Source organism: Mytilus galloprovincialis, chromosome 9 (assembly GCF_965363235.1).
Source record: "Mytilus galloprovincialis chromosome 9, xbMytGall1.hap1.1, whole genome shotgun sequence".
Lineage (NCBI taxonomy): Eukaryota > Metazoa > Mollusca > Bivalvia > Mytilida > Mytilidae > Mytilus > Mytilus galloprovincialis.
In genome coordinates, this window is record NC_134846.1 from 24514325 (window position 1) to 24530146 (window position 15822).

Consider the following 15822-nt stretch of genomic DNA (forward strand, 5'->3'; position numbering starts at 1 on the left):
TAAGTTTTTGTGTTTTGGTCTTTTTTCTAATGCTATATGCAACAGGTCAACTGTATTTTGTGTATTTTACAATGTACATGTTAGACTGTCAGGTTTTGTTTTTTTCTCTCCGGGGAAAATTCATTTAAATTATTTGCATATAGAATTGATGTCGCAAAACAATATGCATAGGCAGGAAAATAAGATGTTTTGTTATATGATTATTAACCCTACTTTGTACTAGACAGACACACTGAACAAGATTTTTAAAGAGCTAGTTCACAAGGTAACTGGCCATAAAAAGACATGTCATCTTACCAGATACATTATTCTGACTGTGCTGACCAGTTTTTGTCTCACCTGCCTGTTTTCTGTTCAAGTTAAAGTCATTATACAGCAAATTTTGAATTAACTAGCAATTTTCCATAATAATTTTTCTGCACAAGTTAGTTTAGAGTTGTATTACTATCTGTACATCTCAGTTTGTGGATTATTTCTAGGGGCTGCCCACAAAAAACAATGGTCAAACAACTTCGAATTAATAACATTGTTACTGCCAGTCAGATTGTATTCCAAGTTTATATTGACAGGCAAGATATATCTGTCTAAGTATTGTATTGCTCTTAGTCCTTAATGCTGAGTGCTTAGTGGAGAAGCAGAAAATACTTATTATAAAATGTGTTAGGTTTTATCAAGCCAAGGTTTGATATTCACTACCTCCTGCACTCAAGACTAACACACTACAACACCATCAAGGCTGTTAGTATGAGTTGCCCTCATCAGAGAACATTATTACCACATATGGTCTCCTCTTTGGTTGAGGCCTTGTGTGCTGAGTCTGCTGACAGACATGAAGAGGATGAGCGAGTGAGGCTCCTCTTTAACATGAAGAGCCAGATCTACCATATTCCTTTATACACATCAGAGACTTGCTCAATAACTGCAATAAGTTTTTTCAATATATATCAAGCCAGTTGGGTCAATATCCCTAATTCACCTCAAATTGTGTGTAAACAAAAAATCTCTGTGTACTGATATTGGACATGTTTCTATTTTTAACAAGTGACTGAGCTTAACCATTTGTGTTGATTTGGAAGGTAGAGGCCATACAATTAATGTGCAAAAAACTATGGAGTTATTAAATGTATTCAAAGTATTAAATCTTCAAAGAACTTTTTGTGTGAAGAACCACAAAGAACCGCATCAAATTTTTATTACAGGGTATGATATATATGGGAAAATGAATCTCATTTCGTACCCTGAAAATTTAACCACATGTGTGAGAAAATGTCTCAGCTACGAAACGAGCCATCATACATATACACTGAGCTACAGATGAAAACGTTACCATTACTGTCTATAAAGGAACAATTGCCCGAGTTGGGAGTTACAGCACATGGATAAACATAGAGACGATTCAAAACTTGTTTTCACACTTAAAATTGTCAACATTGAAGCTTCATTTGGTCAAGGATGGTAGGGGATACAAAAGTGAACAAGCAAAAATCAACTTACAATAAAACTTTTTTTATTATTTCATATTTTTTCAAAAGCAAGAATACTCAATAACATGATTATCAGAAAAAATATATATACTATAAATATGGTTTTAACTATGCCAGCAGCTATAATAATACAACCATGCATAATTTGACCTTATGGTGCCCCATTTGATTGACAGCAGTTGAATAAAGTGGTATCCTAAAGTACTTTCCTTGGCTGCCTTAAGCTTGCTTCTCATAGGTTAACATCTTTCAGAATGGAAATTTGACAATACTAGTGTTTTATTATCCATCACATACAATCCATGCATGTATTTAGAAGTGACCAATGAATCACCACTACTGTTAGGACTTAAGCAGTAAAGCTTAGTTTACTTCCATTTAAAAGAAGAAAAAAACACAATGTTTATTTCTAAATTATCTTTGATAATATAGTTAAATGCACATTCACTGGTATCACTTTATCTTCAATATATCCCCCAGATTCATAATACATGGAGTTTAGATTTTCATGGATTTAATGAGTAAAACACAAATACAAATCTTCAACAAAGTAAATGTTTCATCTTGGCATGTTTGCTGACTTTAGAAAAACCCTGAGAATTGGTAACAAATAAAGCCATAGTACATGGATATAAAGTAGGACTTGACCAGTACCATATTACTGTAAATAATTCAGATTACTGTAAACCAACTTATTTTTCAGATACTTTATTTTGCATTTAGCTCTTACCTCCCCATTTCACAGAGATTTAATTTCGCTATTTTCATATTAATTTGATGTAGTGAAAAAAGGAAAGATTCAAATTGTACATATTTGCATATTCAGTTGTACATATTTGCATATGGATGTTACTTTTCTATAATCGCAAACTATGCCCAAAATATCGATCTCGAAATTAGATGGTTTGCAGTAGCCACATCTTTTTATTTATTTATTTCACAACAGGACTATAGTTAACCTTAGAGAAACAAGCCTCTGTACACAACCTTCGTGCTGATACGCTTCTTAAGCCAATCTGTTTCAGCCATTTACCTTTCATTTTAACCTATGAAGAGGTTGACAAACAATTATATCAGTGTGAAAAAAATATCATCATTTTATTACATATGACAATTTATCATATTTAAAGTTTTTACTTATTCAGCAAAAAAAAATAATTTTGGAATTCTTAAAACAAGGAAAACCCACAGACCACTTATGTTGCTTTTGATACATCCTTGGCTATGACTTAGTAACACTTCTGAAAGTAAAATGAGAAAACCTCTGGAAGCAAATAAAAAAAAGAAAGATTACAAATCTCATTTTAGCAATGTCCTTGAAATAAAAACTCTAGTGAATAAGAACTAAAACTTCAATAAATTTTCCTTAAACTTTAAATAGCCCACTTACATTTGTATTATTAGAAAGAGTAAATGAAAGAACGTCATCATTACTATTTTTGTACACAAATTTCAGAAAAAATAGATATAGACTTAGTTTTTAGTTTCAGTTTTTACAATATGATGAAGGCTTTTCTAGGAATAATTACATCAAAAGGTTAGAACTTCACGAAAGTGGATGAATTCCATCATTTTGTTAGATTTGTAATCATTTTATACAGAAAACAATTTAAATATCCAAATTATGTTGGTGTACCCCAAAATAGAAAAGGGATTTCTTAAACCCTTTTAGGCGTATCCATTAAGTGATTTTCAATCACTTCAGAAAGTCCATTATCATGAAAATTGGGAAATCATACATTTTTAAAAATTTATGTACATGAAAAATTAAAACACCATCCCTTTTTTCCAAAATCTATTGTTTATGGTATTAATATCAATGTTAAAAGTTCTCATGAATAACTGAAGAAGTGTTTACTTAAATAAATAAGGACTAAGTAATATTTTCCAAGTTTAAGTTTGTACAATTTACTTGGTTACTGATTAGAATCTTGTCAACCTCTTCATGGCCAAAAGTTTAATCACAATGGACCTACCCCAGTGGACCTGTCCCAATGGACCTATCCCAGTGGACCTTTATATCAAAAATTACAAAATATGTATAATAACACAAGGAATAAATATGAATTTAAATCGATCAATATTATAAAATGTCACTGGTTTATACAGAAAATGTCAAACAATTTGAAAGTTCTGTTGAGCAGTAATATGAGCAGAAGAGAATTTTTCTTGATTTTTGGTTCTTCAAATCAACAGGAATTTATAATTGTATTTTGTGCACTATTAAAAATATTAAAAAAAAAATAAAAAACATGGCAAAAATTACTTGAAAGTATCTATTCAAATTCCCTGCATAAAACATACTTCCCCATGAAGCCAATTCATAATAAATTATTGATGATTTTTTATGTAAGTATTTTGATCTTCTTTGGTAGTTTTGTGAATGATTTCTATGTTTTGGATGTAAAGGAATTATTAAATATCAAATTATTAAAACACTTGGTGGAAAAATGTGATTACACATTATAAGTTTCCTTCATCTTACACAAATATCATAGTAAGAGTTCTGTTAACAAAGATATAATTTAAATAAAGCACACAAAGTAATGTCCTGTGACAGAAATACCAAAAACAAAAATATGAACAAAGGTGTTTAATTATTCCAGACAAATGTTATAATACTTAGAGAAAAATGTAAAAGACCATGCTACTGTTCAAATAAATGTAATGTGGCATAATCATGTATAGATTGATGACAATTTGAATCATTTCAGTTACTTACTTCAAAATTTGAATTCTAAACTACCAAATATTTTTCAAATGTGGAACCAATAAATAACTTTCAATGTGTACTTCTTTAAACTGATACTTCTAGATATGAAAGACAAAGATATTGTAAAAGAAACCACTCATTTCAATTTTGAATGGAGTTTGTGAATTGTTCAATCATAAAGATATGTATAAATATTTGATATAAATATACACTTGAAACGACATGATAAAATATAAACAAAAACAATAAAAAACAAAAAAACAATTAGCACTTATCATATTCATTCATTCATCAACAAGTTATTTGCTACATTTGTGTGCAAGACTCTAAATGCAGACATTTTGTAAAATTTGTTCATAAAATTTGCTTGCTTTCAAATTTTAAAACATTTGTAATTGTGTACAATTTTGTAATTTTGGCGATATAAGATATATATGCAATGATTAATTTATAATATCTGTACAAAAACAAAATGCTTGAAATTTGAAGAAAATTGTTGCAATTAGACCATGTTTGCAGCAATATTAGGAAAAAATTATGCGATCTTTCTTGTCAGGAAATTGAAGGCTCAATAAATGTTGCCAATTGACACCAACAGCTAAAACAGGTTCTTTTGGTCCAATAAAGCTTAAAACGAATTTTAATTTATATATGACTGAAGTTCTCAACAAACCAAATTTTAAAGTTAGATTGCAACATTTTGCTTTTCTGGTGCTACAAAAAATTATGTAAATGTACCAAAAACAGTATTGTTCCAAAAAAATCTGAGGAAAATTGTTTTATTGTTCAAAATTGTCTGACATTTCAAGATGTGTTTACAAATGTAGCAAACTATGGTTACAAAGTTGATTTAAATCAGCACTAAAAGTAATGAGCTTTTTTAGCATAATACATTGTAAACTATATTTCAATCTCTCTATACCCAAATGAAGTTCTTAAGAGTTAAATGTTGCATATATTGGCAAAAAAATGGCAATCAGAAAAAATAATCACAGACATTGTTTTGCTCAAGATTAGTGAGCACTGGACGGAATTTGAGTCAATTTCATATCATAATTTTTTCTTCAATATTTATTGAAGGCATACCCTATATATCTATGTTATATTAAAATAAATTTTAAATACACAATCATTCTGATAAATGATAAATCTATACATAATTTACAACCTACGCTTTATTACTTGTAAAACAATAACAGTAATGTATTTCTGTTTAAGACTGAATAATTGTTGTTTGTTTACTGCATTAGAGAGCAGCGATTTATCCTACATTTTCACAAATGCACTTTTATTCACTACTTCTTTGAGAAGTTGATTAGCATATAGATCTCTGTATAACTAAGTCTTCTTTGAGGTTATCCATATCTCTTGTTTCTTCATCATCAAACCAAGTATTTCTTCATAGAACTATTTCACATACACATGTTTGTATCAATGCTTACTCTTACAGAGAATTATGATAAATATACAGCAGAATCCTGTAATTACTTGTATGTGATTATTTTGTTTAAGCATTTTGGAGTTTTTTTAATGGAGCAGTCTGCCAAATGGCTTTTTCTTTAAATGAAAAATAAGTATAGAAACAAAATAGACTGTCAATTAGTGTGTGTATAACTATATTAATTTTTCGATTGTCAAAATGATTTAAGTCATGAGATATAATGATATATACATGGCTACACATGTCATGATAATGGCATTGATAAATTGAGCTATTTATATCTAACTTATAATTTGATAAACTCTAGAAAACAATTCCCTATAAATTAGAAATCTTATGATAGGTTAAAGTACAGTCAACTGTTATGCAATATGTGATATGTGTATGAAAAAAAAATCCTGAACTCATCAGTTAATAAATCTGTAAAGAAAGTCTTTGACTATCAAGAGATACAATGAATTAGACTATAAAGAGACAAAATGATTCAGACTAGAAACAAACAATAAAACAATAACAAATAAATATTACGTAAAGCTAACAATGAGATGTTAATATAAAACTAAATTATCAATTATACTATGTCATGACTACTTTAAATAAAATCATTACCAGAGAAAAACAAATCTAATATATAAATAAAAAATATAACTTATACATTCTTTTTATGTACATGGCTTAAAAACTTTACTGAATGCTCAAAAAGGGTTTATTTAACAAATTTATGATTTTCAATGCAATTTTCTATTCAATCTTTGCCAGTACATGTAATACCATACACCAAACACATTTAATATGTCTGTACAGGATTTTTAGTGGAAAATACAGAGAAAAAGCAAAAAGAAAATTGAAACATACTGTATGAAGGCAGTATGATTTACTTATTAATAAATCATATCACTATATCGAACAAAAGAGGCTTTCTTTTCACTTTTTTAATTGTCATACCACTTTTATAAATATTTTAAGAAAATGATAAATATAAAATTTCTGTATGTAAAAGGTGTGTATAAGTATGTACACTGTACAATATTTAAAATGATAGTGAAACAACTTGCGAATGCATATATATATAACATTTAAAGAATGTTTTACAACAGACATGCACAATGACTGTATGACAAGTCCTTCTTCTCCTATCTGTTTTATTATCTTCTTTAGATAAATTCTTTCTTGATTGGCAAATCATATGAATGAAATCTATCAATATTCAATTATGAGAACAATTACACAAAAATTTCCAAGGTCCACTGTTTGGGATAAAGCTTCAAGATTTTTGTCATCATAAAAAACAACCAAGCAAATTAAAGCATTACGTATGTAATATAATATTTACAAAAAATACATCACAGCATATAGTATCACATCATGATATAAAACTCTATATGTACAATAATAACATAATACGCAGCTGATGTTGGATTCCTCAACACTAAAATTGAACTTATAATTTTTTTTTAATAAAATAAGAAACATGCTATTTCAGCAAGAAATTTCACTATGAAAAATCAAGAATATTTGGAATAAACACTTTCTTATACTTTTTTGGTTGAAGTCCTGCAATTACATTTATTTGCATATATAATACCAACACAATAAAATATCTGCATATAAAACTGAATATTACTGCGCTCATTGACAAATAACATCTACATAGATTTTTAAACTGAGGTTGTCTCTTAAAAACATTTACTTGATGAATGGTAGCATTGGGTTTCATATTGTACATTAAAGTTTTATAATTTAAATTAATTCGATTTCCTTCATTACAGAAATATCTTAAGTGTGTGTTGTGCAAAAAATAACTTATCCGAGTACCTCAAAGTGAATTTTAGAGAAAAAATTGTCATATAGCAAGTAGTACTCCTAATTAGTCCATAAATATTTCTGGCATACAACAGTTTTTACTTTTTACATACTTTGGGTCACATCCCTTTCCATCATCAGATTTGAAAAGTTTGAATGCTTTTGGGACTTTTTTTCACTGAGTAAAAATATGAAAATAATGCAGATAAAAACAGCTGGAATGCGCAAATAAGATGAGATAAGCATTTGTAGCAAAATTTTAAAACAATCAGTTAAAACAATTTATGTAACTTGTATATATTTTTTTTTGTTTTTTGGGGCAATACAGATCAATATAATTCTTGATCATCTGACAACAGATGCAAAAATACATTTTCAATAGAATTCAGAACTGAAATCAACATAAAAGTAAACAGGTACTTTTTAGTGGGTTTGTTTTGGTTTAATTCTTATGTGTACAGCAAAAGTATTTTATACTTGCAACAATGTTTGGGTAACCAATTTAGTTTGCTATTAATGCTATTTACATATGTATTGAAAGTTAATTGAAAAAAATATAACTTATTCTAACATACAATAACACCTAATAGAGTAAACTTATTTTTAGATTTTCAGGTATGAATATATTACCATATACATATATTGAAAAACTCTTTGTGAAAAGAATTATTTGAGTGTCTTTAGATTAGAAATATGCAAGAGTAAATAAAACCATTATCTAAAGATAATTATGGCAAAAATGACAACATTTAAAACTTTTTGTTGCCTGCAACAACCATATATAAATAACTAAAAGTTAATATTAATATGCATGGTTGTTTTTAACATTATATGTGCTATTCCATGCAACAACACATATATTTTCAAACATATAACTGAACTTTCATGTTAATTGTGTTATTTCCATTATATGGTATGAATCATCTGATTTAGAGTAAACAGAATGTATAATACTACTGTATATATCAAAAATTTATACAACCTCCCAAAAACCTAATCAAATTAATGTCCCCAAATTTTGATAGCTAATCATCTTGATCCACACTAGAAACTCTGGAAACTTAACAGGTAGCAATATATATTGTACTTTGTCTATTCCTTTTTAATTTTTTTTAAATGTAAATTTTAAGGGGGAAATTTAGAGGAATTGAGAGAGAAACCTTTTAACTTGAACTTAGGAATGATAAATACTGAATTTATGAAATTTACTTCTGTAAAAACTTCATCCACAATTATTTGTAGAGATTTGTATTAAATAAAAAAAAATTACACAACTAAAATGTGCTCACTCTTCTGCAAAATTTACACTTAAAAAAGAAGAATATGTCACCATCTCCCACTGAGACTAGCAAGATCAGATCTAGAACTGTTTGTTGATCTTAAATTATCTGCATCACGAAAGTTCATACTACTAGCACTTGCTGACAATGAACTTGATGACATGTGTCGTGATCCCAGACCAATTGGACCATGATTGCCGAAAAGATTGCTCCCAGCACTACTACTGAGACTATGTGATGTTAGTCCTTGGATTTCACTGGCTGAAAATGGAGCATTGTTCAATGTAACTGGCAAACGTTGGGGCTGTGGTCCAAACCCAGGTGGTGCTCTTACACGTGTATATGTTGACGGGGCTTGGCTCATTAAAGATGCTTGAGGCATTGTGCTCAGTGTCTGTTGTTGGCTTGTATTTCCCTCAAAGTTACTGCTATCGTTGTTCATCATGGATTTCCTTTTGTTTAAATCTGGAAGAAAAAGATTTTGCTAATGACAATTCACCCACTATGATTACAATTACTATAACTGCACTATTAGGCAGAGGGAGGATATCAAATCAAATCTTAAACATGCTTTAAAAACTAAGATTAAATTATAATTCTGCCGATAATCCGAAAATCTTGAAAACAAAATTGACTGTCTAATTATTGACGCTCACAATTATCTCCCTGTGTGAAAAAATCTAAAATCTGGATTGGGAGCAGTGGAAAATAACTGTTATATTCCAGTTATGGGCAAATAATTTTTTGGAGAAATTTCACAAAGTTCTTGTTTATTTTAACAATCAATTTTAAGCTATTCAAACAAGAGATTAGAATCGTCCAATTCATACTTAAATCTGTAAGTTACCATGTGAACAATCTTGTTGTGATTTCTTTATAAATTAAAAAAGAAAATTGATGTGACAACCTAGTTGATATTAATGCACACAAGTGTATTTTATCTAAAACTGTGTTGCTGTTTGATCACCCTTTTTTCAATTTAAGTTCGTTGAAAGGCAAATTACACATGAAATGGTTAAAGAGTGTTTTATATTTTCTCCAAGTCATTTCCATATCTATGGTCACACGTCAACTACCTGTTATTGCAAGTAACATTTTCCTTCTTGCTCCGAAAGTGGAAACTCCAAGTTCCCTCAGATCCTGGTCGGTTAAAGTAAGGAATGTTGACAAATCAATCTGGAAATATAATTTTAAAATACTTAAATTCCAATAATTATCTTAGATTGAATGCAGATTAGATTCATTTTTGTTTTATTGACAATATTTACCGGTATACTATTTCGGCATTCGATCAAAATTCCAATCATAACTTTTTAGTAACATCCATCTGTCAACACAGTTTATTCCATACATTTTACATAGTAAAACATAGTAAAATGTCAACTTGTGAACATATGCATATGCAACATCACATTGTTCATAAAGATTATCGGTTTTCTACACATTGATATAGTAAAATATCAGCTGCGAGCCGCAATGTAAACCTTTTTGGCAAGTGAGCGCAGCGAACAAGCTAAAAAGTTTCCCATTGTGTCAAGCGGCTGATATTTTACAATATCTATACGAAGAAAACCCGATTATCTGTTTATCGTACAATTACTGGTCTTTTCCCTCTTCCTAACATAGTTTTACGCTTGACGAAAGCAAGCTTGATAACGTCTTTTATCGGTCGTCCAACTGTCTATATCAATCTGCTCAGCTCTTAATAAAACTCCATATCACGGCTTTGTGACATCAAATACGTTGACCTGGCCTTAATAACTTTGACCCGGACATATCAGCGACGTCATAATGTTTGAACCGACGTTGATAAGTTTGACCCGAACTTATCAAGTCAACTTCTTGTTGCTGGTGAAACTAAGACAATACTTCCAAAAGACGCAAATACAGCCCGATAAATCGATTATCAGGTTATCGGCATATTAATATTGTAAAATATCAGCTGCTCGACATAATATGAAGGATTTTTGATCTTGTTCCCTGCGCTTACTCGACAAAAAGCTTCATATTATGTCTCGCAGCTGATATTTTACAATATCAACATGCAGACAACCTGATAATCGGTACCTCTCGCATTGTGACATTGCTGATAACTTCTCCTCTCACATTGTGATGTCGCTAATAATGGGTGGTTTCGTTGTGAAGTCTTGATACCAGAATTACGGAGCGACAGAGCAGGGTGATATAGGCGTAGGAAAGGGCGATAAATTGTATTACATGTTTTGTTCTGTGATTTTAAAAATACACTTTACAAATCCAGTGCCCTGATCCCTGCTATTATTTATAAGCAGATAACAGTCACTTCTGGTGTTCTCTTTGCTGTCTGAAATTATCTATATTGAATTCTTACAATAATATGTAGCAATAGACTATTTTCATATTACTGACTTTTGACTCCGGTGTATATTATTTTTCAACAGGTTACCGACGACATCCTGATACTCTGTCAATTAAGAGCAGGCATAATAAGTAAAATCAAACATTTAATCGGTGTAATTTGAGGGGAAATTTTACTATTTTCTGATGAGTTTGTTGTTTATAGAAAACTTTACATTTTCCCAAAGAATTGTACAGATTAAAAGCTTGATGTTACTTCTTTACGTTGCTCTTAATTGACCAAGTACTGGGATGTCGTAGGTAACCTGTCAAAAAAAATATAAACCGGAGTCATAAGTCGGTTATATGAAAATAGTCTATTATGATAAAACAAAAATAAAAAGGAAGAATTGTATTTTCACAATCAAGAAGTTCAAGATTTTCTTCTTGTTTTAACATTTTGCACAAATAATTTGATGTTTTGCAGCTAAGCACATACTTGATGTTTGTGAACTGAGAAAATCTTCAACATATAATACTGCATCTGAGTTTGTTCCCTTTATTTGTTTACAACAAAATCCTACCTCTTGTTGCTGAAACAAATCTGTGTATTTGCCTAAACCAAGTTTACTGAAGAGTTCAGCCAGTTCAATACTAGTTGTCCACCATGGTTTGACTTGTGGCAGGGCACCACTATCCACATGGTTACTACTACTCAAACACATATCATCTGAAAAATAACACAGCTATTTCAAATCAAAAACAAACTCTAGGATTTTTAGTTCTTGGAGAATTTTCCCTATTGCATGACTATTTTTGCTTCCTTGATATCATTTCCCTCTTTTAAGCACTTATCTTTATCTATCACATCAAATACTTAAACTCCACATTCACAAAATTCCTAAAAATGAACATTTGCATAGCACTACAAGTAGTCTTACAACATAACTAGAGTGTTGAACAGCAATTAAAACTTAATTGGTTATTTTTTTAAGCACATGTCATGTTGAATAGATTATATATACAATCATTTCATCATCTTTCTTGTGCCTTTTAAAAGATTCTTTCAAACACATTTTTGTTTTATCAAATGTTATTCAATTAAAAAAATTTTGAAACCTCATTTTAAAAGTTCTTTTCATGGTGGCGATTACAAATGTTCCTTCAATGTACATAAACACTTTAATTTGTGAAGCTGTTTCTGCTAGTGGTTCCCTCCCTCATTTCAATGTATCTTCTTTCGGTTCCATGTATAATCTAATTGAAAAACCATTCAACTGTTATGATAGAAGCACAAATCATAGAATTTATAATCGGAAAAATGTTGTGGTTCAAGATTTTCAAACAGCAACTGTTTTTAAAGTTGTCCAAAGAGCACATTGTATAAATACCGAGTCTTGTTAACAATAACTAGATGACACTTGTGATAAAAGTATTATTTTTCAAAGGACCCATATATTATCTGGTACACAGTCAATAAATCTCTTATGCAGGATTTTTTGTTATTATAACTACTTACATTTTTTCCTTGGACTTGGATATTCCCCTGGGGCAGCGTTAAGAGGTTTCTTATGAGGGACTGTTTGTTGATCATTCCATGGATCATGTTCTATTTCCTCTGCAAGCTGTTCATTAGCTGACTGAAAAGTGTTAAACAGAAGATGAATGCATATGTATAGTTTGTTATAAAAGGGAGGTAATTTATATTCCCCACAACTAAATCAGTTTTTGATATCAGGTTCGTGTGGCTTAGTCATTAGTATTTTGTGTCTTGTTTTATGTAATATTGTTTGTCTGTAAGTCTTTTTCTTTTGAGCCATGGCATTGTCAGTTATTTTTCGACTTCTGAGTTTAAATGTCGCCCGGTTATCTTCCGCCTCCTCTTTTATCTCCCTTTCATACATAAAACAATAAATGGAAAAGGGTCTTGATATTTTAGTATTTAACATAACAGTCTCAACATAAAATAAAAATTCAAAAATTTATACCATATATGTGAACAGACAAACAGACAACATTTCAAATGTCTTGTTTTATATTTTTTTGTCAATTTTACATCAGAATGCAACTAATGCCACCCAAGTGATAGCCTTCGGAAAATCTGTAAATAGCTTATATTCAAATATACACAGTCTGTTTGGGTTATTACAATATATATAGAGAGGAAAACACATGAAAAGCATGACAATTTATAAATACAAGATTTGTCTCTAATAATACCTCATAAGTGGTAGTCATATTTGGGTCACAAAGCTGCATGCTCTGTAACTGTCTAGCAAGCCTCTCTCTGATAGCTTCTGCAGGCATTGATTTAGAAAATCCCATCCCCGACCATAAATCAGTTGGTGTACGAGATTCACCCTCTGGTTTCTTTTGCATAGCTGTCAATAAAATAAGAATATCAACATCAATTAATCGATGTGTTTATGTTTCATTTAAAAAGACAAGTACAGAATATACATATTCATATCAATCATTTAAAAAAGAATAAGAATCTGCTGATAAATTTTCGTGGATTTTCGTGATTTTCATGGGTATTTGATTTCGTGGTTTTACTAATCTCTAAATACAATCCTATAGAAAATGTGTAATTGTTTGAACATTTAACTTGTACCCATAAAAACCATGAAAAAATGATATCCAACGAATAATAACAAATCTACAGTATCATATATTTTGAAATAAACCAACCTAGCTTGCTTGAAACTTTTAGGGAAACAAACATGACAAATATAAGTGCACTGAAGGGTAAGATGGTTTCATTTTGTAATTTAAACTTAAAATTAAACTGCATTCTATAAAGCAAAGGAACACATTAGGCACTCATTTGAATTGGAGTTATCTACAAATGTGAATAAAGCTATCAAGTGAGTGAGTCATTTTTATTGCATTTTATGCCATTTTTACTATAAAATAAAGCAACAAACAAACATCTTTTTATGTTCTAAATGTACCATAACTAAATTAACTAAAATTCTATACCTTTATTAGCCATCAGTTTTCTTTCTTCATAATCAACAGCAAATGGGAAAGGAAACAATGTGGAATCTTTGTGATCCAAACTTTGGAGATGATTCTCTAGAAGTCCCAATGCTTCAGCATCAGGTACATGGTCTGGATTCCTAGAATTAAACAAAATACAATAAACAATGTGGAATCTTTGTGATCCAAACTATGGAGATGATTCTCTAGAAGTCCCAATGCTTCAGCATCAGGAACATGGTCTGGGTTCCTAGAATTAAACAAAATACAATAAACAATGTGGAATCTTTGTGATCCAAACTATGGAGATGATTCTCTAGAAGTCCCAATGCTTCAGCATCAGGTACATGGTCTGGATTCCTGGAATTAAACAACATACAATAACTAAACATACATGTTCATTTGTATCTGGTGGAGAGTTGTCTTAGCAATAATACAACATTTTTTTTTTATATTGTCTCGAAATATGAAACTTATTAGTACAAGGCAAACAAGTAGATAGAATGCAAGGCTTTGTCAAAGTGTAAAGAAAGAATCTGATATTTGATGGTAAAAATTTTATTACTACTGTACTCCATTACATGAGCTTTATATCAGCTTATCTTACTTACATGAGACCAGCTCGGTGAAAAGGTCCATCTAAATTTGGTCTTCCAAGACTATTTTCTAGAATATTTCGATTCAAACTTCCTTCAAGAGGTTGTCTTCCAAGACTGTTTTCTAATACAGCCCTGTTCAAATTGCCTTCTAATAACTGTCTATTACGACTGGTATCTAATCTATTACGATTCAAACTTCCATCTAACATTTGTTTATTCAAAGTGTTCGCTAACAATGATGCACTAATACTGTCCTGCAGAGCTTGTCTTCCCAAACTGTTTGCCAGTGCAGTTTGAGTTAAATTATCTTCAAGTGTCTGTCGACTAATACTGCTTTCAAAACCAGAGCGATTTTGACTGCCGTCAAGTGTTCTTTGATTCAAACTGTTTGCAAGATTGTTCATATTCAAACTACTTTCCAAGTTATGCTGAGTAATGTTACTTTCATGACGCACTCTGTTTAAACTGCTTTCCAAGTTATGCTGAGTAATGTTACTTTCATGACGTGCTCTGTTCATGCTATTTTCTAAATGTCCACATGAGAGACTTGTCCTTAATTGTTCATGAGAGAGACTACTTTCTAAGGATCGTCTCCCTTGACTACTCTCCAGTTGTAAGGATTTCTGATTATCTACAGTTTTACTTAAACCTAACAGATCATGTGTATGAGCACTACTGTTAGGATCGGTTTCAAAATTTTCACGTGTTATCATACCGCTAAATGAATTCGGACTCTTCTGAAAGTTGGATAAATCCACTGAAATAAACAAAGGGATAATTATTTTTCATATTATATTGACATCAATATACCAATCTTATAAATGTAATTTTTTTTTTAACTATTTTTCTTCTGTTTTCTGATTTTTAATTGCTCACGTTTCATCTGTTGAGAATGCTTTTTCAGGCAAACATGATAATACATTTTTGAGGAACTTACAAGACCAAAATAATGCTTCAAACATTCCTTCTCCTTATATTGTTTTTGACTGAAGGGAATTAAGCACTTTTTGAATAAGACATCTATTGAAACATTTTTATATTAATGTTGCTATCTTCTTGACCAACCGTTCAAGAGCTGTATAGCAGTCAAGGTCCTTAAAAACTTCCATTTGTTGTATCTTCTTGGCAAATACCATATATTTTTATTCACTTTTGACAAATACTCTACTGACCAACTACATGTATTTTATATATAACTAACTAG

General features: G+C 30.4%; 1 protein-coding gene across 3 annotated transcripts in view; it reads right to left on the bottom strand.

Annotated features, from left to right (window-relative positions):
* Positions 1–1485: 1485 nt before the first annotated feature.
* LOC143044683 (protein bicaudal C homolog 1-A-like) overlaps positions 1486–15822 on the bottom strand; it is a 73605-nt gene continuing 59268 nt past the window's right edge. For 2 of the 3 annotated variants that reach the window (XR_012968758.1, XR_012968757.1), the window contains 3 exons: positions 14631–15375; positions 14020–14269; positions 13280–13418 (listed from right to left, as the gene is read on the bottom strand). Coding sequence is in view for 1 of the 3 variants with exons in the window: in XM_076216747.1 (XP_076072862.1) it covers positions 8768–9186; positions 9798–9897; positions 11622–11767; positions 12557–12677; positions 13258–13418; positions 14020–14099; positions 14631–14640; positions 15124–15375 (1289 nt within the window). In the remaining 2 variants the exon portion in view is untranslated. Of the gene's footprint in view, positions 9187–9797; positions 9898–11621; positions 11768–12556; positions 12678–13257; positions 13419–14019; positions 14270–14630; positions 15376–15822 lie in introns of those variants that run through there. The other variant, XM_076216747.1, reaches the window with a different exon arrangement.